Below are 26992 nucleotides of genomic sequence, written 5' to 3' on the forward strand. Positions count from 1 at the left end.
ATTTTTTATTATTTTTTGTTTTAATTATTGTTATTAAACGTTTTTTTCTTTTTTGTTTATTTCAAGTGATGAACATGTAATAATGTTTTTGTTGTTGTTTTTTATATATTAATTATTAATATTAGTATGCAAATATTTGTTTTTGTTATCATGATGCCATAGTATTTTGTTTATATGTGAAGAAGAATATCATAATGATTTTTTTCTTGTAATAAATTTTTATTTTGTTTTTTTTTATAATTTTATATTTATTTTTGTTTTTACTCTAAATACTATAATTTTTTAGTTTTTATTCTTTTTATTAATTTTACTTTTGTTTTTTTTTATATTTATGAATTACTTAAAGTTTTTTTTTTGTTTTAAATATTTTTATTTTTAATATTAATACATAAAACACCTTTTTACATGTAAAGTAATTATTATACAGTTAAATTTGAAATTAAAATTGAAAAAAGCATTTTGTTTTTTTAATTCTCTTTTAAGTTCTTTAAGTGTACACGAGTAGTGAGTGTAGTGGTTAGTACAGTTATATTTTATAATGTAAAACATTGATTGTTGTTTGTAGTAAATGAAACGCTAATAGGGAAGAGAGAGCGAGGGGAAAAAGAGAGAGAAACACTTAAGAGTGAGAGAGGGAGAAAAAGAAACAATTAAGAGAATTAGAATAAATGGATAAACCTAGGTTATGTTTGAGTTTTATTTATAATTATTATTTAATTTCAAAGGAAATACACTGATGACAGAATCCCGGCCGGCCGAAGGACTACTGAAGAATAAAGTACAAGGTACTAAGTCTATCATTTGCCTTTTTATAATATCTTAAGCTTTAACATAAGATATTCTTATAAATTCTAGCAAAAAATAATCAATAATTTGTTAAAATATTTTCAAAAAAAAATTAAAACAAAAAAGGAAATAAATTTTAACTTAATTAAATATAAATTCTCTTTACAGAATTAAAAAAAATTGTCCAAAAATTAAAAATAATATAATTAAACTTAAAATAAAAATAACTATTAAATTATATAGAAAATAAAGAGTGATATAGTGATCTATGGAATTGTATGTTTGGTGTAATTTGAAAAGTGCCAGAAGAGTGTTAATCTGAAATTATGGGAAACAGTGACAATAATGATTGTGTATTGAATTGAGTTGTGTGCAGCATGTAATCGTTTTATTTTAATTATTATAAACTTTTCTTAAATTATTATTACTATTTCTCTTGTTTTTCATTTTTTTAATTATAAACAATTTTACAAAATATAAAGAATTCCAAAAAAATCTCTGTATATAAATCGCATTTTGTTTTTCTTTTATTTCGGTTATTATATAAATTTATGTTTTCTATGCTCAGTTTATATGTAATTTCTTTTTTAAAAAAACTTTTTTGGTTTTGCACACAATAATATTTTTTTATAATTTATACATGTTTTTAGTTTAACATGAGGGGGGTGTTCTTATGAATGATGTTTTTAAGTAAATTATTGTTTAAATGAATTTTTTAATAAATGTTTAAAATTTTTTGTTTTTATATCCCTTTATTTAATAATACGGTTTAATGTTTTAAAACTATTTTCTATAGTTTATTATTATTTTTTTTTAATATTTTGTATCATAAGTCAGCAATTGTTCAATTTGTTTGTTTTTGTTTTTATATTAAATACTTTTTTGTTTCTTTTTTTATTTGTAATTTATATTTTTTATCAATTATGTTTAAACCTGCTTCTAAAATTTATTAACAATTATTTGTATTATTTTGTTTTTGCAAAATAAAAGGGAGTTTTGATTTTTTATGTTTTTTTAGAAATTTTTAGTTTAAACTTAAAGTTGTTTGTATGTTTTTGTTAAATTATTAATAATAGTAGTTGTAGTAGTTTTTAATTACTCTTTTAATCTCCTCTTATAGCGAGATTCATTGGCGTACACGTACTCTTGATTTTATTTGAAATTTTTAATAAACTCATTATAGGAATTGAAATCGTCTGCAACATTTTTTTAATACCAATTAAACAAAACTTCTCATTTTCGTTTACGTCAACGAATCTCATAATAAGATCGATTAAGTTTTATTTATAGAAAAATTACACAGATTTCTTAATTATTTAATGAAATTAAATTTTTATTTCTTTTGGAAAAGAAACTTTATGATATATAATTTAAAATTTTCTCAGCGATAGTTGAAAGTGAAAGAGAGTGAAGAATAAATGAAAAAAGGTATTGTCCATCCATTCCATTTTGTTTCAAATCTACTTACAAATGTGTATAACGATTCGAATCGAGTTAAAAAATAGCTCCTTAGATAAATAATATTCAAAATTAAAAGTTGGTTAGCTAGAGATCTTCAGAGTCTGAAAAATGTTAATTTACCTGTTCCTGGGAATTCGACCATATATTAGAATAGGATATAGACTAGATAAAACTATAACTAGACTAAAGACAAGACAAGACTAGACCAAAGACTAATCTATAGACTATAATACAGATTAGACTATAGAAAAGACCATATTCTAGACTATAGACTAAACTATAGACTAGATTATAGATTAGACTATAGACTAGACTATGGATTAGACTATAGACAAAACAATACTATAGATCAGACTATAGACTAGACTATAGACTAGAATATAGACTATATTAAAGACTAGTCATAAGATTAGACTATAAACTAGACTAAAGAGTAGACTTTTTGTCTAGAATATAGACTAGACTATGTTTAGACTATAAACTAGACTATAGACTGGACTTCAGATTAGACTATTGACAACACAATAGACTAGGCTATAGAATATATTATAGACTAGACTATAGAATAGACAAAAGTATAAACTGTAGGACTACAGAATAGACGAGAATAAACTAGTCTAAACTATAGACTATGCTATAGACTAGACTATAGACTAGAACTAGACTATAGCCTAGTCTATAGTCTTGACTATATTCTAAAGTTTAGACTTAAGTCTCAACCTTGTTGTGGACTATAGGTTAGATTTCGATGTCAATGATTGTCAGAATAAATGATTGCCTCAAAAATAAAATAACTTTGGGTATAAAGAAATCGGTACAGACCTGTTTCATCACATTTTTTTTTAATATTTTCAGAAACCATCAAGCCCCAGATTTAAAATCATCCAATAACTAAAATATGAAAAAGAAAACTCCGTCCCAATAGCTTGAAACATTCGGGTTGAAATTTACGACAGCAATTTGTAATCTGATACAAGGTCCCGAAATAAATTTCATGCAAAAGATAAAAACAGTGAAAAAATATAATTTTTTTTTTTTTAAATAAGAATATCTCCTTCTTTGGACTTCTATGGATGTATTACAACATTTCTGAAGTGAGCTGTTAAGTTCTAGATAATGGATTTCTGGGAGAACACCTAATTACACAAAAAAAGTTTGTATCGTGAATATTCCATGAGCTATTTATGCTCAATAGCTGATTTTATGGCTAAAAGTTGTAAATTGTTTAAATTATAAAATCGCGAACATAAAATTCATTAAAATCGGTTTAAAACAACACAGACTTTTAAATATTGAAATATTACTACAGCAGCGAGTTTCACCCGAGAACCAATTTGTTAACACGAATGTTCCGTGAAAAAGGAATTTAAGGATTTTATCAAGGATTTGTTAAAATCACCCTAAATATTTGCAATTAAATATCTCCCATTATTAATATAGAAATTTATGTAATTTTTCTTAAAATTTCTTTAAGTAAAAATATTTCCAAAATAATTTTTAAAATATAAAAAGGAATATTTGTTGTTCTTGTTTTTTTTTTTTTTTTTTTGTTTTATTAATTATTTTCTGTTGTTGTTTTTTTTAATATTAAATTAACTTTTTTTTTAAATCATAATAAATGTTTATTACAAAGAGATTTATTTTGTAAATAAAAACTTAATTAAAAGAAAAAGGAAAGAAAAGTTTTTTTTTAAATAGTTTTTAACGAAATTTAAAAATATAATATATGTATGTACGACTAATATAAAATGAAAAAAATATATATATTAAATTAATAAACAAACACTTTAAAAGGAAAACACAGTAGATTGTTGATTTTTTTACAAATAAACCATATTTATTAATAATAACCGTTTATTTATTTTTTTTGTTTTCTTTTTTTTATATATTCCAATTTAATTTATATTTTATTTTCTCTTACATTCATCATTTGTTTCCTTTTTGTTTTATTTTTTTAATTTTATTATTATTTTTAATATTTATAAATTAAATCTTATGTAACAACTGTTTTTTAGTGGAAATTTTATTTTTTTTATATAAATATTTATGTTTTTTTCTTCGATTTTTTTTTTTTGTTTTTTTCTTTTCTGAGTGACAACGACATTTTTATAATTTTCCATGTTTATTTTGTTTAAATTTTATTTTGAAATACTTTCTCTTTACATAATTCATAAATTGGTTTGTTTGTTTGTTGTGGGAAAAGTGTGTTGTTGTTTGTAGTTGTTGTTCTTGTTGTAGTAGGTTGTAATGAATGGTTTTTTTTCAATTTATGTTTATTTGTATGTGCTATTATATAATAGTTTTTTTGTTTATATTACTAAATTCTAGACCATGTCTACAAAAGAAAAATGAAATTTAAAAAAGAAAATTCCTTCATTTTGAATCAATTTTCTTTTTTCCTTATTTAGTTGAAATCTTTTTGAATTTTCTTTTTGTTTAATTTCAATTTATTATTATATACTTGCACTTATACAACAATTTAGAATTTATATATATTTTTTTTGTTTTTTGTATTTCTTCAAAAATTATTTCAAAATATTATGATTTTCGGTTTGTTTCAGTAAATTTTATTTGTTTTTATTTTTATTATTATTATTTTTATTATTTTATAAAATATTTTCTTTATGTAGCAAAAAAGAAAGCCTAAATTAAACTTTTTTTATTTGCAAGTCTGCTGTTAGACTCCAGACTCTATATGTTTTTTTTTTGTGTTTGTTGTTTAAATAAGTTTGCTGTTTTGTTGTTGTTGTTTTAGCTCTTTTTTTATTCTACATTATTTTCTTTTTTATTTAATTTTCGACTTCTTCCTATACTTTTTAAACATTTGCTTTTTATTTTTCATTTGTAATATATATAATTTTTTTGTTTAATTTTTTGTTTTCTAAAAATTATTCATTTTAAATGTAAATGAGTTTATTTGTAGATTTTTTTTGTTTAAATTTTTAATTAATAATTAAATAGGCATAAGTTAAATCATAGATATTAGAGTTGCTCATAACGCATTCTTTTTTATTTTAATTCTACCATTTCCATTTCTAAATTTCTTTTCATTTTATTATATATTTTCTGTTTCAGTTTCCTCTTCTTTTTCTTCTTCTTCTTCTGCTTCTTCGACTTCAACTTTATATCGACCTGTCCTCGCGTGTTTAGCTCGTTTCTTTTGTTTTTGTTTAAATTTATATATAGATTTATGTTTTTAGTTTAAATATTTTATTTTTATATTTTTTTTTTAATTTCTCGGTATCAGGCGCTCTACGCTCTAGATGTTGATTTTTTTAGGTTTCTTTCTTTTAGCAAATTTTGCTTGAACTTGTTCTTTCTTTTTGTTTAGTTTTCTAACAATTTTTGTTTGTTTGTTTTTTTATAAATTATTTATAATTTTTAATACGGATAGTAATATTTGTATTTCCTGATCTTTTTGTCTGCCTTAAGTTTTCTTATGGTGTTTGATGTTGTGTTTGTTGTTCTTGATCTTATTATTGTGTTGGCTGCTGCTTCTACTACTGCTGATGCGGCGGCGCTAGCGGCAGCGTCTGCTACTCCTGGTGGTGGTTTTAATTATAATTTAAATGTTGAAAATTAATTTTCAACTTTTTCAGCTTTGATTTTGGCAAAAGGATTAGCGGCACCGGCATTCGCTGTAGCTGCTGTTGGCGCATTTACCGTTTTATTATCGCCACTAGCACCAGCTGCGAATTTATGATCTGTTGCGGTACTGTTCGATTGTTGCGAATTTGTGTTCTGTTGTTGACTATTGTTGGCATTGGAGTTGCCACCTCCTGACGTTGAGGCACCACTAGCGTTTGTTGAATTATTAGAGTTGCCTCCCTGAATGCTCTTTGTACGATTGAGCTCTAATTCGTGTAATTTCTTCCACAATTCCTCACGATCTCTTTCGCGTTTCTTTTCTCTGTAAAGATAATGAATAGAGATTAATTAATAACCAAATGGAAGTTAAAAATAATCAACATCTTTTATTAGCACAAGCTTAATGAAAAGATTATCTTTCGCTAAGATTTTCTAAAGTTCTTCTAATCAAATTTCTTTCTCTCTTTTGTATGAGCTAAATATTTCCAAAGTATTTTTTTTTTCTCAGGGCTGATCAAGAATTACTAAAGAAATGTTACACTTTTTTTTCTAAAGAATCTTATTATTTTCTCTTTCTTTCTCTCTCTCTCTCTGTTTCGTTTTGCCAATAATTGCAGGTTTGCTATCCATATATCATATATCAAATCAAGACCTATTCCTGCTTTCTTTATCCACTTATTATTATCTAATTTAGAAGCTTAACTTACTTTTGCCTTTCCGCTTTATAGCTAGAGGTAAGTTCATCGAACAATTTCGAATTCATTTCCATAAAAGTCTTCAAAACATTGTAAACTAAAGCCACAATTGTCTGGTTCCAGTGTTCTTTACTAATGCGATACAATGCCGGAAACATGATGGGCATTATGACAGCATTATTTTCTTCAATTAAGGACATAGCATATTCATTGTTCCACAGATACAGAGCACGTTCAGCAACCTTTAGAAAAATCAAAATCAAATAAAAAGTGTTAAAAGAAATTAATATTATTTTCATTTCTATACCTGGAAATGTGGACTCGATACACATTTGGCGATTTGACGAAATAGAGGTTCTTGGATTTTAACAAATTGTGGTGGATCGATTACATCGAGTATTTCCTCAATTTCACCCAAAAACATAACTTCCTTTTGCGAACAAGTCTTTGGCCAGAATTTCAAAAGACCCCGTACGACTGGTTCCGTTAAGAATGGATCTTTTTCGAGAAATTGTACAATACAATAGGCCAACTGAGCGTGATACAGTGACAGACATTTAACTTTGTGCAAAGGAAGCAAAACCTTAACTAAAAACTGTTTGTGTTCGGCCTTCAATGGTAGAGCGAAACCATTAATAATGCTATCGAAAACGAAAGGAAAAAAATAACAAAGCAAATTAGTTATGAATGAAATTTTTTTAATTTTATGAATGAAATTTATCTCTCTTACCTTCCAAGAATTTCCAACAATTCACCGACACCGTTAAAATGCTCCGTTTCGTAAATAAAACGCAAAAAAATATTATTGATTTGCTTTCTTATAAATGCTCGTAAACCTAAAAATTTTCCATAAATACGATGCAAAACAGTTTTCAAAAAATCACGTTCACGTGGATCTTCAGAATCGAATAGTTCCAAAAGCTATATTAATTAGAAATGTTTAAAATACACATTAAATTAACAAAACAATCAAACGAATCTAGACAACAGACACACATCATACAATTGCGCATTGAAATATTACAACAAAATTATTTTATTAATAAAAATATATGAACAAAAGAATTTAAAAGTATTAACGAGAGGTAGTGTTTGACTATTTACCTGTAAAACAAACTTTTGATCAATAACACGTTTTCCTATGGTCGCTTGAAAATCTTGCGATTCTAAAAATCTTAAAAACACCTCATACACCAACTGTAGGTGTGGCCAGGAGGCCTCTAAAGTGGGATCATCCTCTTCTGGATCAAAATCTGGATTCTCACTTGGCGGCAATGTACGAAACAAATTTAATGAAATCTATAGAACAGAACAGAACATAAAAACACAATTATGATAAATACTATTTACAGCTGGAAGAAATATGTAATTTTTGCCCTTACCATACGTATAATTTCAGGATACACAGCTTCTGTAAGTACGCCTCGTCCATGTGTTATGTAGGTGGATAAATCATTTAGGGCGGCACGTTTGATTTCTTTGCCCTTCAAATCAGTCACAGGATCCATAAAATCAAATGATACGCAACACTGACGCAATTTGCGAATAAATAATTCTTCTTGTTCCAAACTTGAACAATCGGCTGGGAGAGAAAACAAAAAAAAAATATTATTAAATATATATTGAAATATCTATTTAAAATAAATATCAAATTACCTTTCAGTGGTGGCAATTGTTGCAATTCCACATCCTGTGAATTTCTATAGCGTGAGGAACCTTGACTCTTTTTACTTTTCTTTTTCAATGAACGTTTGGCGAATGGATCGATTCGATCAACAAATGTTCCCGATGACATTTTTTCTGTTGTTCTTGTGTTTAAGATGTTTGTGCTGATCGACGATTTCTATTCTGCTTTTTTCAACCCGTTTCTCTCCTTACTTCTCCTTCTTCTTCTTATTTTGTAGTTTCGTTTAAATTGAAAACCTACTGTAGTTGCTGTTATTGCTGGTGTTCTTGTTGTTGCTGTTCTTGTTGTTAGTTTACAATATGTTAATTATATGTATTTCGTATAAATTATTTTTATTTTATTTTATTTCTTTTCTCCAGGTATTATTTGACGATATCTGAAATTAAAAACGAAACAAAGAATATAATATTAATTACATATTCATTATATGTTTGTACTTTCGTATATAATACAGAGTTGTGCTTAAGGAGGCAAAGGAGTAGGTAAATGTTGTTTCATTCAATAAAATGCCATTTTAAAAATATACACTTGCCACTTGTGTATATAAATTTTATAGTGCAACGTTGCTTTCCAAAAATAATGCACTTACTATTGCACCATATTGATATTGAAATTTAACAAGGTAACAGAGAATTTTGTCAACAATAAAAACTACAAAAAAATATCCCTCGCAGTCTGACATACCTACCTTTATTAATTGGAAGACGTTTTCAATGCTAGCGTTTAATTTCCAAAATAAAGCTATTTTGGGCATTCAAACTTTTTTAATTTGTTACTTAGATATTATCTAGATTGTTGACTAATTTATGAACAAGTCTATTAACTAATTTATGGACAAGTCTATTAATTAGTTTGTGGACTATGGTTAGTTTATGGTCTATTTTTTTGAAAAGGCTAAATACTAGTCTATGAACAAATTGACTAGTGTATTTACTATGGGCTAGTCTGGTGATTAATCTATGAACAAGTCATTGATTCTATATACGAATCTATGTACAAATTTACTGGCCTATTGACTATTTAAAGACTAGTTATTTTGCAAATATATGGTAAAGGTCATTGCACTTGACTATATCCTGGACTAAGAGGTAGTTTATCGACATGTCTACATGAAAAGTCTATTGAATAGTCTTATGACAAATCTTGGGACAAATATATTGATTAATCAACGACCTTTAGATACGAGTATATGTATTACACTGTATCCTGGACTATTGACTAGTTTATGAACTTGTTAGTATACTGACAAGTATTTGTACTAGTCTATGGACTAGTTTAAGGCTTAGTCTATTGACTATTCTATGGATAAGTTTACTACCCTAAGGACTAGGCCATGGACTATTGACTAGTCTGTAACCATTTCTTTCATACCATTTCTTTCTATTCACTAGTCTATTGGAAAGATTACTAATATAAGGAATATTTATGAGCTAGTATTTTGACTAATATATGGACTATTCTACAAACAAGTCTATTTACTGATCTATTGAATAATATTTGCGCTAGTCAATGTACTAATATATGGACTAGGACTAATTAATAAATATGTTGACAAGATTGTGAAGTATTTGAAATATAGTAAAGAAACTTAATATAACATGAAGGTACTACTCTACTTTTTGATGTTAAAAAGTACTGAAAAATAAAATATTACATTGAACCCTATTCAATATTAGGATTCTCTGCAAAACAGCCCTAATCTAATCTTTTTATTCCTAGAAATGATTGATTAAATAAATAAGGACTTTTCCTTATTTAAAAAAAACACTCAAATTGCTTCAAGTTTAAACACTTCCTTTTTAAACTCTAGTTTCTTAATAGTCTTGTCACACTGTTCGAAAAAAAAGCAAATAAAATTTAATTAACATACCTTGTGTTTTCATTAATATAAAATCGAATAATGATGAATAGTAGTAGTTGTTGTAATGGTTGTTGTTGTTGCTGTTGTAGTAGTGCATTTAATGGAGGGATTGTAATAAATTTTTTCACATATGTTTAAAATTATTATAATATTCTTCTTCTGCTACGGATTAAAATTTTTTTATATAGATTTTGTATCGTTTAATACTCTCGCTAAGCTTCCATGATTTGTAGTAGTTTTTGATGTTGTTGTTTTTGTTGGTGATTGTTTATTGTATTGATTTGTTGTTTTGTATAGAATTAATGATGTTGTTGTTGCTGCTGTTGTTGTTGTTGTTGTTATTAAAGATGACGATGATGATAATGATGGCACGTTGTTTGTTCTCTCTATCAATCTCTCACTCTCACTTGTGTAATGCGTTTTAGTTTAAATTTTTCTCCAATTTTAGCACATTAGCACCAAAATTTTCTAAATTTTTTCGTTTTTAGAATTTTGTTTCCAAACTTTTAGTTTGTATTACAGATTTTTATGATTTTAATTAACGGCAACAATTAGATTTGAAATATACTTGTTATCACATCAATATTTTAACTGTTTTATATTGTCTGAGCCAAATTCTGTAATTAGAAAAAAGATAAATTTAAGTTATTAGTTATAATACAAAAAAACTAAAGAATTAAATACTTAATGCTGCACAAAAATATTAATTAAATAGCAAAGAAATAAATGAATGAATTTACATTCTAAAAGACCAACAAAAATTCACCAGAAATGTGTGAATAAAATAAAAACATGTTTTTTCAAACCTACACGAATTTAAATTACAAAAACAACAAATTAAATACAAAATATACATATATGTATGTTTGTATATAAAAGATATAAATATCAATAAAGAATGTACATATGTATGTATGATGAAAAATATACAATCCAGCGTGGACACTGATTTCATTCAATCAATAAAATGTATTTATTATTGCAACTTTTTCTTTATAAAAAAAATGTGTAATTGATGGATTGTAAAGAAACTTTAGAAAAGAGCAATACCAACAGCATTCAACTTGAGTGCGGAGACCTTTACACAAATATCAATACAAAGAAGCTGGTTAGCCAAGGTTACCAGATGGAAATAAGCAGAATTCAATCAGTTGTTTTGAATTTTAAATTTTAAATTTTATTCCAGTGTTTCCCTAAATTGATTAAAATAACGTTAATGCTTTTTGGTGAGTAGAGTAAGAGCTGATGTTGTAATACAAAATTTGATTCTTTTACTAACATTTTTGGTGAAATATATGGATCAAAAGATTGAATACACCGAACAGAACGGCTTACTTTTTTGTGATTCGGTTAATGAACCCGAACCTTTGAAAAAATGTATCTAATAGTATTTGTCGGGTACAAATACTTTAATTACCCTTTAAACTCTCCTGACCCAAATCTCTTAGAGATGCATCTACACTATACATTCACCAATAAATTATATGTATTATTTTTAAGCCTTTATCTAAATGTTTAATTAATATTGTTTCTGTATAACATCTACATTTAGCTGTTAAATAAATAAAAGTAAACTCCAATTTTTTTTTCAAATTTATCCTAATTTTAGAACTAAGCGAAAATTTTAGCTTTTAAACTACATATTTTCTTCTCTTCTAAGCAAACTTCGTTAATCCCCCGCCTTATGTAAACTTTGTTTAATTTTTTTTTAATTGTTGAAACGTGTAAAAAGGTGTGTTTGCGTTAATTACGTGATCAGCATTGTGTAGAGATATTTCTGTAGAATAATTATTCTCATAAATAATGTTTATCGTAAAAATTTTTTTAAGCAAAAAATTTTATACAAAAAAGAAAGAAAAACAATAACTTTATATAAAATCGATTTGCAGTTATTATCATCATATAGAAATTATAAACAAATAAAATAAAAAAGGGTGTAATATAGTGAAATGATAACAAATAGATATTTAGATTAAATAAAATCAAATCAAAAAAACATTTTAAAACAATTAAAGTATAAGAAAACACTTTATATTTTATGGCCTCTATATACAATATGAAACAATTTAAAATTGTCATAAAACTGACTGCTGCAAAGATAAGCTAAACGAAAATAAAATAAACGAAAAACAAGAACAACAACGAAAAAGTTAAGCCTAATTTATGATTATGCAATTTTTTTTTTTGGTATTATCTAGTATAAATTCTTTTCTTATTTGCTTTTCTTACGAGCTGAATTTTGGTCGCAACAAATCAACTCGAAAAAAAAAAAACTAAACAAAAGAATAAATAAGCAAAATCTTAATAAATGTAATTATCTTTCGTTTTTGTATGAAATGACACAATTTGGGATGACAGAAAGACAGACATCATACGATTCCATTCAACAACCAACTGATAATAATCAGACGTGACACTGAACAATAATTAAAATAAAACATTGTATCAAAATCAACACACAAACGAAAAATTGCAAGAAAATACTATGAAAAAGAAATTCTTTTATTTTTTTTTAAAAAGTAGAGATTTTAATATTTAAATCTGTATGGAGAGATGTTTTTAAGCAAAAATTAAAATGTAGTTTTACATGTGATTTATAGTTCTAGTCTAAAGTATAGTCTATAGTCTAGTCTATAGTTTAGTCTATAGTCTAGTCTATAGTCTAGTCTATAGTCTAGTCTATAGTCTAGTCTATAGTCTAGTCTATAGTCTAGTCTATAGTCTAGTCTATAGTCTAGTCTATAGTCTAGTCTATAGTCTAGTCTATAGTCTAGTCTATAGTCTAGTCTATAGTCTAGTCTATAGTCTAGTCTATAGTCTAGTCTATAGTCTAGTCTATAGTCTAGTCTGTAGTCATCGCTCTATCTCCTACTAGAATTCTCATAAGGTCCACTGTATAATTTAATTGCGAATCTGTACATCTTATAAAAAATTTGCTTAATAAATCAAATTTAAATAACGTCAATATTAAAAAACACAACAACAAAAGAAGGATTTATTTAAAAAACTAGTATTCGCATGTACCTATGTTTTTATATGTCTGTCTGTCTGTCTTTCGTTGTCGATAAATTTTATTTGTAAATTTTTTCAATACTATATTATTTTGATTTATTGTTACTGAAAATTAAACACATGTTTAAATTCTCATCAGCGTCGTTAATTGCAACAACAACAACAAAAGTATTAAATAGAAATATTTAAGTTGTTGTAGTATTTTTGCACAATATTGTTGTAAATAGGCACTATTAACATTGAAATGTTTAATTTATCATAGATTTGTCATAAAAACGTAAAAACAAAAGCACAAATATAAAGAAAATTAAAAAAATTTTGCAAAGTTAAATAAACAAAAATAAAATGAAGATAGAATACAGAGAAAAAACAACAATAAAGAAAACACAACATACTTGAAAAGATAAAAAATTTATATATTTAAAATGTTGAGTTTGTACTTATTTTAAAGTTGAAAATTATCATTTTTGTTTTTGTTTTCTTCTTTACTTTTATTTATTTATTGTTGTTGGTTTTTTGCAATTATACTTTGACACTTTAAATTATGATTTTTTTTAATTTTTATATAAAATTATATAAAAAATACATACATAGTAGCTACCTATAGTATATTGTAATTAATTACTTTATTTATTGTTTTTGTTTTTCGTCTTAGTTTATAATCAGGTAAATACATATGTATTTGAATTAAGTTAAAAAAAGATAACAGCAAATATTTCAAAATGTGTTGTGATGATGACATGAAATAAAATATAAAAAATATTTAAATTATTTTTGATAAACTATTTCAGCAGATACTTTTAGGCCGTTCAAATTGCTTTTGTATTTGTAAGATAAGAGATAGGTACCAGTAGAGAGAGATTCGTCGTAAAGAAAACAACAAACAAAATAGAAAAAAGTTAAAAGAGAACAGAATAATAAATTCACTTTTTCTGCTGCTGCGGCCACAGCTACTGCTGCAGACAATGTTTGCTACATTTCTTTATTTACTTTGTTTTAGTCTTCTTTCGTGTTTTTTTTTTCATTTTTAGCACACAATTGTATTTTTATTATTCTGCACATTTCACTTGTACACTCTTGTATTGTATTTATCGAATCGCAAAAAAAAGAAAACAAAACCCCCAAAAAAATACGAATGAAAATAAAAGAAACAGATGGATGAAATAATATTAAAAGAGAACTTGTATTTTCGCTTAACGAAAGCGAAGACACAAGATAAATTTTATTAAAAAAAATAGGAATTAAGAAGATAAAAGCTAATGTTAAGTAGGAAAGAATGGATGTAAAATGAAATAGACTAAGAAAACTTTTACAAACCAACATAATAATAAATACATTATGATGCCAGATGAAAAGTTTTTGATTTAATTTGCCAAAAACTTTGTTTCATAAAAATATATTCAGATCTCCATAACTAGCTATGTTTACCTATTTTCATATTAAAATCATTATAAAAGGATCTTAGAGAAGCTCAGGACTAAAAATTGGATACAATATGTTGTAAAACAGTACAAACATTTGGGGTATTCACACGGTGTGCTATCAAGTCGTATTGTTATAAAATACTAAATATTTATGATTTAAAAAAATTTTGTTGTCTATGATATCTTTATAGTTTTGTCTTAACTAAACAGTGTAAATCAAAGTCGAAAGTTAAAAACTCTTCATCGAGCCGGTGATAGTATTTAGAAGTTCTATAACTTCAAAATTAATTCGATTTTATTAATATATTTATAGAAGTTATTAATTTTTATAAAATTAAATTAAAAAATAAAAGGATGAAAAATTTGTTTTCTTTTTTTGACTGGCAGTCACCGAACGTATTAACAATAACAGACGTCAGAAAATATTTCCGGCTTAGTCATTAACAGCTGTTTATGTTTTTAAACAATTTCGTCAGTCGTAATTCAGGTCTAAGTTGGGGAACAACTCTCGCGTCATCGCGATTATTTCTTAAACGCATTCAGGCTTGTGTTTGCTGCCTGGCTTTCGACAGTTTTGCGTCTCGCTCGCACAGTTGTATTGTATTACTACATTAATCTCGTGCTTGACTGAAGTGTTTAAAGGTTTCCAGCTTCCTATATGAAGATATAGGTCGACTCGGAGGATTTCCTTTAAACCAACGTGGGACACCTTGGCATTTTGCTTATGAGCTCAGCCAACAATTCATAATATAAACAATTATAATATAAACAATTTCATTTTTCAAAATTAAAAAAGAAAATATTTAAAATTTTTATGAAAATAAATTATATAATCCACCATTACAATGTACAATACGCCATAAATGCACAAACCGACTTTTATATTAGTTTTTGACTTGCTTTGCCATTTGTACCAAAAGTATTTGTAATATTTCTAGCTGTCCCGAATTTAAAATAGCACACTAACTTATGAGGGTTGCTCACAGCAGTCATATTTTTTCGTGTTATTATTTTATGATATACGACTTTATGACTACCGTGTGAATCCCCTAAGTACATCTTCCTGTAAAATTGTTCCAATATTAAAGTAATAAAACTCCACTTTAAAACTACTAGGGTCGGTCTATTGTGATTCTCTTTAATAGAAAATGAAGTGAAGAACATAAAAAAAGTAAACGTAAAGTAACTGTAATGCTAAGCATTAAATATAATACTAGAATTGGAAAAACCCTCTAATTCATATGGTCTTGTTACACCTACTTATGACACCACTAATTGAACTAATTAGACTCCTCCTACTATTTAATCCAATAAATAGCTGATTGCTAATTGTATCAAAGCATATCTACAAAAGGTTGTTATCAAGGAATCTTTTAGAGATCACCATTTAATAGTAATATTTAGGAATAGATTCTGTAAATTAAAGGAGAACCTATTAATTATAAAAACTTTGAAAAAATTGATATGGTCGCAGCATAATCTAATCTGAATGGGTCATTTAAAAATTTAAATAAATCGGTTAATAAAACTTTCAAAGTAGCGTGGGTCATCCAATGTTACCTAAATGATAACTTCAACAGATCCAGAAATATACCTAAGTTTATAATACTTAACTCTGATCTAATAAGACTCGATTTCACGTTAGTATTGCTAGACAATAATAAACTCAGTCTGACTATTAAACTATTAAATTAGTCTGATTTGAGATTATTAACCTATAAAATTATTACAGTTAGGGCCTTTCAATTATAAATCACTGTGCTGCACAGTACTTTCGAAAATAAATCACAGAAATTAATTTAGCTATATTCTGACTACCTATAATAGATTAATAGTATATTTCTTTTTTATTTAGAATCAGAATTATGAAGATTTGTACAAAAAAGAGATAAAAATTTACGTCCCCACAAACACAATATTAAAGAAAAATAGTTTTCTTTTAAAAAATGTACTCATGCCATTTACTTATACAATTATTGGTTGGTTTCCTTTTAAAAATATAAACTGTTTACCATCTGAGGATTAATAAAAATTATTTAATCAATAAACTAACAATCACCTTTTATTACGTTACAACAAAAAGTCTCAAATCAGCAAATGTCAAATAAAACTACAAATCTGGCATCAATGTTTACGTAGTACTATAATAAAAATGACAAATAATTAGAAAAAGACATAAATAAGCAAAATAAGGAAAATAGCTCAATCATAAAAAAACACAATATAGAAGCCGCTTAACTGTTTATACGAAAGACCGGGTGATGACCGAACAACAGACCGACCGACTAATTGACACACCAACTATTTAATAACAGCAACAATAACAATAAAAAAAAGAGGGCCTGCAAAATAGACACAATACGACAAATATGACAAGAAAAAAAAACTATACATAGAAACCAACAACACCAGAAGCACATGAAAAGAAACTAGAAAAAAATTAGAAACGACAAGTGAATAAAATAAAATTTGTATTTTAATTTTAATGAGATCAGTACGTTTTAAATATCTGTAAAATATACAAAAATTTGTAACTATATTCTGAAAAGAATATAGTCCATTACTTAAAACTTTAGCGAACATTTTTTCTAAAATATCTATCTGATCAATAGAGGTGTTAACATTAACATTTCCCATATAGGTATCTATTATTTTCTTTCAAAACTTACTGGACCAACTTCATAAACTGTCAAGTTGAATTAATGCATATTTTTCGTTATGTGTTACAAAAGAAATGAAAAACTTAATATAGCGCTACATTTTTAGTTTTAAATATAATAATAAACACCCAACAAACCAAACCCAATTGGGTAAATATTTAACTATGTATTTTATAAATAATAACTGAACAGCAAGTATATTTAACAACGACGCGATATAGGCGAAAACTACAACTACCACCCGTCATTATATACAAATATTAGAAAATGAAATCAAAACAAATTAAAAACAAAATATATAAAACATAAAAAAATTAAAAAAAAGGATTTAGTTTAATTGCTTAATAGAGGTTTGTTGCACAAACAAAAAAACGTACATTAAGTCAAATACTACAAAATGTATGTAAATAATTTAGTGAATGGATGTAATTAATGAATGAATGTATCTATCGTGTCGTATTGAGTTAATGAATATTGCAAATAATTGTGATAATTATTTATAACCAGACTTTTTTTAGTTAATTTTCCAAGAGGTGAAAATATTTTTTTAAACAAAAACAGTTAACTTAATTGTTAAATTATGAAAAATATTTATAATTTTACATCAGAATTTGCAAAATTTCATATTTATTCCATTAGTGATTAGGTAATTTTAAATTTGTTGTTTCGTATTATTTTTTTTTGTGTTCTTAAATATTATAAATATTCACATTCACACACTAGTTCACCTAAAACGTCGTCACTCAACTCATATCGCTCTCACTCTCTCCTCTGTTATTTTTACTTGTATTTTTTGGATGTTGTTGTTAGTCTTATTCTTGTTATTCATTTTCCTCTACTCATCATTTTACGAAAATAAATATAAATATAAGAAATAAAGTGTTGTCAAATTAGTAAATTCTTTCAAATTATCAACTTTTTGTACCGATCAGAACAATACCTCCATGGACCAATATCAGTAGGTTTACAGTGAGGAAAGTTAGAAACATGTTTCAACTAATTTTAAAAATGATTTGTTTAAGAAAATTTTTTTGTCGAAAGTAGCAAAAGTTGTATCAAACAATTGGTTATGCTATTAATTCCGACTTTTTCTGTGCTAAAATAGAACACATATACAATTGGAAACCTTGAATTTTATCAAGATAACTCATTGGGGTATTAGTATTATAGAATTAAAAACCATCATCAATCAAAGTCTTAAAATCTTGTACTGACAGGATGAGAAACTGTTTTAGAAATCATGGAAAAATCGTGTTCAAAAGAAACTCCCATAAGTGTCTCGTTGAACGAGACTCGTTCACTGGTCGGTATATGGTTAAACCTTCAACAGTAACAGCAGATTTTCCAAGATCTGTATGTATATAAGCCCAAAGTAATATTTAAAAAACTTCATCGACTTTTAACTTATTTCTTTAGGCTTGTCGAACAATCGACTTTTTGTCGAAAAAAGTCGAAGTCGACTATTTTATTTTTATTTATTTATTTCATTATCATGCAAGCTGTAAGCCCAATGGGCCAAATAGCTGCAGTTTGTTCCAAAGAAGTCGACTTTTTGACTATCGTTACAGACGATAGTTGTTCTGTAACGATAGTCGAAAAGTCGACTTTGGTTATATAAGTCGAAAAAAGTCGGAAAAAGTGAAAAAGTCCAAAACTCTAAAATTATAGAAAGATGTCAAAAATTTTAGAAAAGTTAAAAAAATCAAAAACTCTAAAATCGTCGGAAAAACTGGAAAAAAGTCAAAAATAGTCGAAAGAAAACGAAAAAAGTCAAAAATAGTCGAAAAAAATCGAAAAGTCGGATTTTAATTAAATGAAAAAAGTCGAAAAGTTAAAAAATCGACTTTTTGTTTTAACTATAGAATCCTAGTTAGGGGTGTCTCTGTAGTGTCCTATGCTGGGATAGATTTTAATGAAGTAACTAACTAACTAATTAACTAACTAACTAACTAACCAACTAACTAACCAACTAACTAACTAAATAACTAACTAACTGACCCAATTCGGTCTTGACGGACTTCCTTTAGTATTATCAATATTCACAATAACACAAAGTTTCAAAGATCCCTATAGACTTTTTTCAAAGAACGATTGTCATACTGGACAAAACTTTTACCAAATCTATATAAATCCTCCAGAACATTGAAATAAACTAAATATTCCATTTTTAAAATACGATCGATTTATAAGATAATTGTAATTTTAATGTAATTAAACTTTGCAATATACATATGTAGATAAAACATTTAAGCGATTTTTATCTTTAAAATTTTTGTCATTACTGGTTACTAGAAACGCACAAACACACTTTTAACTTTTATTAAATTATATACTTTTCTATTTTTTATATTTAATAATAAAAATAAGTAATTTACGTGATTTATATATTTTTTTCATATTTAGATATTATTTTTTTCTTTATAAATGAAAAAAAAATAAAATTATCACTTTCATACTTTTTGTCTCATGTTGCGGCCGCTAATGAATGGATGTGTGGTAATGGTGTTTTTGTTGTTGTTTTTTTATTGGTTATGTGGTCTGTGGTCGTGGTTTCGTTTTCCAGCGGTGGTGATGGTGATGACGATAGTGGACGACCCTTAATTTATTATTTCACATTCATACGTAGTGTAGTACAACACCGAGTAATTTGTTTTATGGGAAACATTCTTTTCAATCATTATTTTTATGACATTTTTTCTTTATTTTTTTCTTATAACATATTTTGTGTTGTGTTTAATTTCTTTTTTTAGTATGAATTTTAATTTTTTGTTATTTTTTACATTTCTTTATTCATTAAACTGCAGCAGTTAGGCAGCACTTTGTCAGCACCATAAAATACTAAAAACACACAATGTCGTATAAAATCGATAAATCTAAAAATAATGATTTTAAACGCACACACAACTATTTACTGTAAATTAACCGAGATCACGGCCGATTTTCACTTTTTATTTGTATCACAATCAAAATTATATTTTATTCTTATTAAGCTTTACTGCCTTAATTATACTCATTTTTATAGATTTTCGTTAAGAAATTTTTTCTTAATAGTTTTTACACTTTTTTAATGAAAATACTTTTTATTATTTTTTTTATTTGTAGGTATATTTTTGAAAATAGTTTTTCCTGTTTAAATGTTCTAAATAAATTGTTCTTTTTTCCTCTATAACAGCACAAGACAAAAGATTTTTTTTAATTTCTTAGGTTTTTTTATTTTTCTGACACATACGAGACAACGACGTACTGCGTCTGAGCGACTAAAATTTACTCATTCGCTCAGAAAAATGGCAAAAAACAAAATTAAATTGTTTCTTACTTTATTCTAGTGCTGTCCAATGAGTGCTTTTTGGTTAAGTTTTAGAGTTAAAGAAATTTTACTTTAGTAACTAAAGTTTAGTTAAAGCTAAAATATTTAATCTTAGATAAATTGTTAAACAAATATTGTTCTAGCAATTAAAATATAATTTTCTTAAGTCAACTTTTATTTGCCAAAAAGGAACAGTTTAATTGAAAATGTTTAGCAGGTGTCATAGTCAACTCTTTATTTGCCTAAACCGTGTTGACATCACTGTTTCGTTTTATACTCTTTCTATCTCTCATCTGTTATTTAGGCTCCACAAATGGGGAGCTTCGTTTAGTTATTGCGTTTGTTAGTTAGTTGTAGTAGTCATAACAGCAGCAGCAAAAACAGCAGCTGGGTTAACATTCGTCTGGTACCCATTCGGCTTTTGTTTAATTGTTTTACATATCTTTCTTCTTTTTATTGTGTAGTTTGACTGAAGAAATACTAACAAAAAAAAACCGAATCAACTGTCAGTTATTCGTACTTTAATCGTACACACAAGAAAATCGGTGGAAAGTATAAAAACAAAAATGTAAATTGAGCAAAACAAAGACAATCAATCAATTGGTATTGTTGTCCATTAGAAAGAATTGCAATGAAAAGTTGGCTATTGGAATATATCTAAAACGAAGAATTCAGTTGACTACAATATAGCGTGATTAAAAAGTGAAAATAGGAGAGACAAATTTTGGAATCCAACAAATCCAAAAATAATTTACAATATTCGCACATTTTTGGTTCCGATACGTTTATGCTTTCATATAATATACATATATTTTTCATAAACTCTTTTTAAAACCGAATTAAGATTTCTAAATTATTCACATTTCACTCAAAAAAGGGGTCAATTCATCCCGTGGCGACCAATTAATAACGCAAAAATCCTCATTATAATATAAATATAAAAGTTACCGAAGTTCATACCATTCATTTCAGGTATAAAAGTCTGAAATCATTCGCTTGAGTTGTTGAGATTGATATTCTTGAATGAAGTTGGAACCAGTGATTTAAAATCGGAACCTTTTAAGGCTTATGCTTAAGACTCCGTAGAAATCTTTATAAGAATGTTATTTTGTTTATTTATAAGGAGTCAAATTCTTGTTAAATCTTTTTAGTATATAAAATTCTGGAAAACATTAAGATATAGTTAAAGATAATGAAAAAGATAGACCATCATGAGAACGTTGTACAAATTGTAAGTAAAGCTTTATATAAGGGACAGTGAGGCATTCTAATCCTACATTAAAAATCCAAAAAAGCTTAATGACATTATTTACTCCTTCTAACCACTATAATGACGTTGTTTTCCAAGAAATATGAACTCCCATGCTTAATTCCAATTATTAACTTTTTGTGCATATAATGAAAATAGTTTTCATAAAACCAGATTTGTTGTAATCATAATTATCATAATCTAATTGGAATCAATCGCTGTCTGAGCTAATGTTAAAAATTCTTATTCATGTTGCCCATATTAAGGGGAATTTCCTCTTCTAATTTGTGGATTAAAAGGAACCCCCATCTGGGAACTTGGTAATTAACAAAACTCTCTCTCACTATCTCTGGAACACAGACAACTACTGGGGGAGCAAGTTTGAATGAACGAATGAATAAAATAAATTAGAAAAAGAATACGTAAAATAAGAAATAAAAGAGAATAAGATAGAGAGAGCATGTCTACGTGTGTTTGTCTATAAAGTTGGACTAATAAAAGCTAATAAGAAGAAAAAGGTTAATAAAATAAATTTACCTGACATGTTGCTGGTATTGCTTTATGTTGTTACTTCGTTTAGATTCTATACGTTTGAGAGAGTTTCTTTTTTTGTTTTGCTTTATTATTGTTGTACAGTGTATGTATGTTTACATTTGTTGTTATTGCTTTTTTATAACCAATACTAAAGTTAACAGCTTGGAACAGCAGTAGCCGTAGCAGCAGCAACAGCTGTAGGTAAGTATTAATAAATTATTGCATTGGTTGGATGTAATAATAATTTGCTTGCGCCTACAATTAGTTTAAAATGCAATCTTTGTATAGGTACAACAACGAAGAAACATAAAACTTGATTTCATGTTGGTCAGGTTGGTTGGTGTGACAGGCATAGTTTGGTGGTGTGGTCTGGTACGAGTATGTTTGGTTATTATAGATAGATGAAAGTATTGTTTGAAAATAGACACACTTGAATTTATATTTATACTTAAAAGGTATCATTGTAAACGAAGAGTATGATGAGGAAATGTTTTCAGTTGTTTATTGTGTAATGGTTTGTGTGTCATATTCAATTTAAATATAAAAATTACTTTTTCCATATTGTTATTAATTACAACACCTACACAAATTATTAAAATAAAATATGATTTAAAGATGTTAATATCTATGGTCATGGTCGCATGTTAATATGTCATGTCCTTGATTTTTTATAAAATAGGGTTTTTATTGGATGGATATTTATAGTTGAAAGTTAAACAGATGGGTCGTTTTAGAATTAATTTGTTATTTATTGTATCTCTCCTTTAATTAAACTTCCTTGAGGGCATTTCAAAGGCGATCAAAAGGGAAAGTTAACGGACCCAAAGTACAAAATTAAAAACATAAAAAAGTACAAATTAAAACGTTTAGCGTTATAAATATTATGGTATATAATCGGTATTGAGGACATGGTATTAATCGAATTCATATTACAAAAGATGTTATGAAAGATATAATATAGAAATCCTTTAAAAAGACATAATATGAAATTAGACAATGTTGAAAATATGCCTCAAGTTTGGAGATTTCAATACTACAAAAGCCCTAAAAAACAAAGTAATTAAATAGTTACATTCAAAACTGATTTGTGTGTTCAAGTGGCCTGTATTATTACTTATTTCTTTAGAAATCTATAGAAAATAATTGTTCGCTAAATACGGACTTAACATTGCATCTGCAATATTTTGTCACGCACTGTACATTGATCCGTTATAAATTTTCTACAAGTCTAATGAAAAATTTAATCTCGTTCTTGTTATACTTTTAGAAAACTTAATTTTTGTACAATAATTTAAAATTTATTAAAGAACAACTAACATTTGAAGCAATATTTATTATAAATAATGATTTGTTTTTAAAAACTATTGAACCAAAACTATAATTTGTGTTTTACTTAATTTTTATTTCAAAATAAAAAAAAATAATTGAAATCTTTTGTTATTATATTCTAAAAATATTTAATTGCTAATATTGTTAAAAAGCAACAACAAGTATAAATAAATATCAGTATAAACATTTCAACAAACGGACATTTTTAAGTTTAGCAAAACAATTGTACGTAGGCGAAGTGTAGTTTAAATTTAAATGCAAAAAAAAAGTTTTAAATACATAACATAAAAAATAAAATACTAAGTACTACGAGTTTATTTAGTTGAATTGTTATTCTTACTATTGCAACTAAAAATATAAACCAACACGTTCTTTGGCATTTCTGTGTAATTGGTGAATTTTTTTGTATTTTTCATTTTTTGTTATTGTCATTTTCCTTTTGCTTTCCGTTTTATTAATATTCTGTATATATTTATTTTTGTTTTCATTTTTTTTTTCTTTAAAAATTAATTCATATTTTTATTTTGAAAACATTCAAGGTCTTTTTGAAATAAAAATTAAAATCAAAAAAGAAAAAATAAATATTCATTCAGACATTCACAACAGTTTGTCAGTCAGTCAGACAAGTCTCATACTTAATGATTAATAATAGAATATAAATATAAATTTTTTTTGCTGGTTTGTACTTTAACCAAACAGCCAAACATCATTCCAAGCATTTTAGTAACCAACCAACCGACCAACACTCCAAGCTAACAACAGCTTGTTATTAAAAGAAAAAACATTTAATGGGTATGTGCAAATTTGCTAGAAACTCATCATCATCATCATCGTTCATCCTATCATCTCATTCTCAGTTTATAAAATTAACAAACTTGCACTTTTATTTAAATATTTTTTCACAAACATACATACATATTCAATTTTCTATTATTTTTGTGCTTTTGTGTTGTATTCTTTTTATTTTTTCGTTCATTGTGTTAATCGGTCAATGTTCTTAAAATGATTACGTTTTTTTTTTTTGTTGGTTCTTCTTTTGGCTGAATTATTTATGATTTAACAACAATCAAATACCTATTTAGTTTATAAATATATACTGTTTTAATTATTACATTAATACAAAAAAACACCTGCATATATTTTCAGAAATATTTAATAAAAATCTGAAACAGGGCACTTTGAATAAATTAATCGCAGACAGCTCTTCACTTTTCGCAATAAATTATTTCCTTTATGAATCAGCGTTGCCAAGTTGTTTTTGATTTTAGAATTAAAGAGCCTCACCACACCAATAGGTGGGTTAAGGAAAAACAAACAAAGAAAAAAATATAATGAAAAAATATAGAGCAAAACAAAACAAAAATTTATACAATTTATATGCCGAAAATAGTTCTTCAAATTACACATTATTTTGTTCGTCTGACTATATCGTAAATTGACGTAAGATAAAGGCGAGACGTAGTTTGTTTCTTTAAATGAAAATGTCCAAGATTTAAAAGTATTTGAAGATTTAAAAGTATTGAAGATTCACAAACTGAGGAGATGAGGCAAAAATTTTTTTCTAAAAAACATCTTTAATGTATTCCTCCCACAAATTCTGAATCATACAATAATTTTGTCATTCTAATATTAATTTATAGAATTTCTTTGGTGAATAGCTGATTAACATGTTTTGGTAAGGGGTACCTTATATTTCTTCTGTTACAGAATCACATTACTATTGAAAGTTTTTATTATAAACTTTAAACCCTATATTGTCTAATACCTTTTATATAACTCCAGTGCTTCAAAAAAGTATAACGCGGAAAATGCTTTTGCTTAGATGTTGATTACTGTCTAAGAGCTCTGTCAGATAATTATTATTGACATGCTCTAAACTATGATGTTATTGTTGTTGGTCAGTGCTTCAGAGCATTATGCTGCTGCATAGGAAAAAAATATATTCAAATATTATCTACACAAGGAAAGGATTACAACGTCATGTTATCTAAACAGTTTCTACTGCATTGTCACTGGGGGAGCGCATGGTTTCATACTAAACTTGCACAGTTAGGTCCTGCATTGTCACCGAGGGAGCGAATGATTTCATACTAAACTTGCACAGTTAAGACACTATTTTGTATTTCCATTGGACAGCAATTAGGTATTTTAGAAAAAGACATTAATTTTCTTGTTATTTCATTATTATTTAATCCTTAACCAGAAAAAATATAAGACCGAACCTAATATTTTAGAATAAGTTAATAATAATGCTAGATAAAAAATTTATTTTAAATCTTGAGTTTACAAAAAAAATTTTAATTATTGACTTACCAAAAGTAAATTTTTGATTTTCAGCCAGTTGGGCAGATTCCACGGGTATATTTTCAAAATACAACAACGATTATTAGTTTTATAGATATAAAGGAATTTATTATTATTAAATAATTCAATTATTTCTTTTCAAATCAGGTTGTATATTTGATTTGTTGGAGCAAATTGCTGCACACACTCAAAAATTATCGCAATAAAAGTAAAATATTTGAGATTTGGTGTTTTTCTTTTTTTAATTCATGGATGATTGATCTGTACACATTCCAAAAAAAAATTACATGATTTAAATTTATTTTTATAAATAAACAAACATTTTTTTTAAATAAACAAAAAAAGTAATATTTTTTTTCTTTATTAATTATTTTGCTTTAAAAAAGATTTTCTTTATATCAAATTTCATTAAAACAAAATGAGACATCAGGAAAATCGATTTTTATATATTTTCTTTTTTTCCTTTAGTACACATCTATTCAATTGTGACGAAGGGGAAAAGAATAAAAAAAATTATGAATAAGATTTTCACGAATAGAATTGACACCTTAGGTCAGCCGTATAGATAATTGTTTTTATTTTTTCTATTTTTTTTTTACTTTTAAAGGTTCCTTTTTAATTTTGCAATTTATTTTTTTTCAACAGATTATTTATTAATACAATTTTTATATATTTAGTTTTCAATATTTTTTATTTCCTTTTTGCAAAATCCAGCCTTTTAATGCTGAAATATATTCGCATTTTTTCACTACACTCTTTTTTTCGTTTCGTTTTTTTTTTCTTTCTTTTTCTTACTAGGAGAGAGACACACACACAAAATTTTTTCAATTGATTTTTTTAGTTAGAAATCCGGCAATTCTTGGCAGAATACCTTTTGAAAAATGTTGCACGCACTTGTGGAAAAACTTTTTCATAAATTTTAACAATTTTCATTAAAATTAAATGATTAAAATTCTTTTACTTTTCTGCGTTTTATAAAATAATGGCGAATTAAAGAGCTTCAGAATAGCCAGAGTTACCTACAACAGAGAAAGATACCTACACTGTTGCCAACTTTTATCCATCACTTCCAATCAAATCATGTTACGAAACACG

General features: G+C 26.3%; 1 protein-coding gene and 3 long non-coding RNA genes across 8 annotated transcripts; 2 read left to right on the forward strand and 2 right to left on the reverse strand.

Moving 5' to 3' along the window:
• Nucleotides 1–5186: 5186 nt before the first annotated feature.
• LOC111690478 (serine/threonine-protein phosphatase 2A 56 kDa regulatory subunit epsilon isoform) lies at nt 5187–10148 on the reverse strand. Its single transcript, XM_023452955.2, has 8 exons — nt 10088–10148; nt 8187–8593; nt 7913–8112; nt 7635–7829; nt 7261–7451; nt 6838–7171; nt 6543–6772; nt 5187–6157 (listed from the first exon to the last, which is right to left on the reverse strand). The coding sequence occupies exons 2-8, from the start codon at nt 8323–8325 to the stop codon at nt 5827–5829; spliced, it is 1620 nt and encodes a 539-aa protein (XP_023308723.1). The 5' UTR covers nt 8326–8593; nt 10088–10148; the 3' UTR covers nt 5187–5826.
• Nucleotides 10149–10215: 67 nt separating this feature from the next.
• Nucleotides 10216–26935, reverse strand: LOC111690500. 5 transcript variants are annotated; one of them, XR_002762900.2, is made up of 3 exons: nt 26693–26935; nt 25907–26158; nt 10216–10695 (listed from the first exon to the last, which is right to left on the reverse strand). It is a non-coding gene; the product is annotated as an uncharacterized LOC111690500 (long non-coding RNA). The 5 variants fall into 5 exon arrangements; XR_006940491.1 differs by having other exon boundaries at nt 26497–26935; XR_006940490.1 differs by having other exon boundaries at nt 26445–26935.
• On the forward strand, nt 21928–23079 carry LOC124419330. The gene is made up of 3 exons (XR_006940492.1): nt 21928–22367; nt 22419–22465; nt 22553–23079. It is a non-coding gene; the product is annotated as an uncharacterized LOC124419330 (long non-coding RNA).
• On the forward strand, nt 24331–26194 carry LOC124419331. The gene is made up of 2 exons (XR_006940493.1): nt 24331–24385; nt 25376–26194. It is a non-coding gene; the product is annotated as an uncharacterized LOC124419331 (long non-coding RNA).
• Nucleotides 26936–26992: the final 57 nt, after the last annotated feature.

The sequence above is a fragment of the Lucilia cuprina genome, chromosome 4 (assembly GCF_022045245.1).
Source record: "Lucilia cuprina isolate Lc7/37 chromosome 4, ASM2204524v1, whole genome shotgun sequence".
Lineage (NCBI taxonomy): Eukaryota > Metazoa > Arthropoda > Insecta > Diptera > Calliphoridae > Lucilia > Lucilia cuprina.

Coding starts and splice junctions, on each gene's coding strand:
- LOC111690478 (XM_023452955.2), bottom strand. CDS start 8,325: ATGTCATCGGGAACATTTGTTGATCGAATCGATCCATTCGCCAAACGT. Junction 7,452..7,634: donor ATCAAAAGTTTGTTTTACAG/GTAAATAGTCAA, acceptor TAATTAATATAG/CTTTTGGAACTATTCGATTC. Junction 7,172..7,260: donor TTGTTGGAAATTCTTGGAAG/GTAAGAGAGATA, acceptor CGTTTTCGATAG/CATTATTAATGGTTTCGCTC.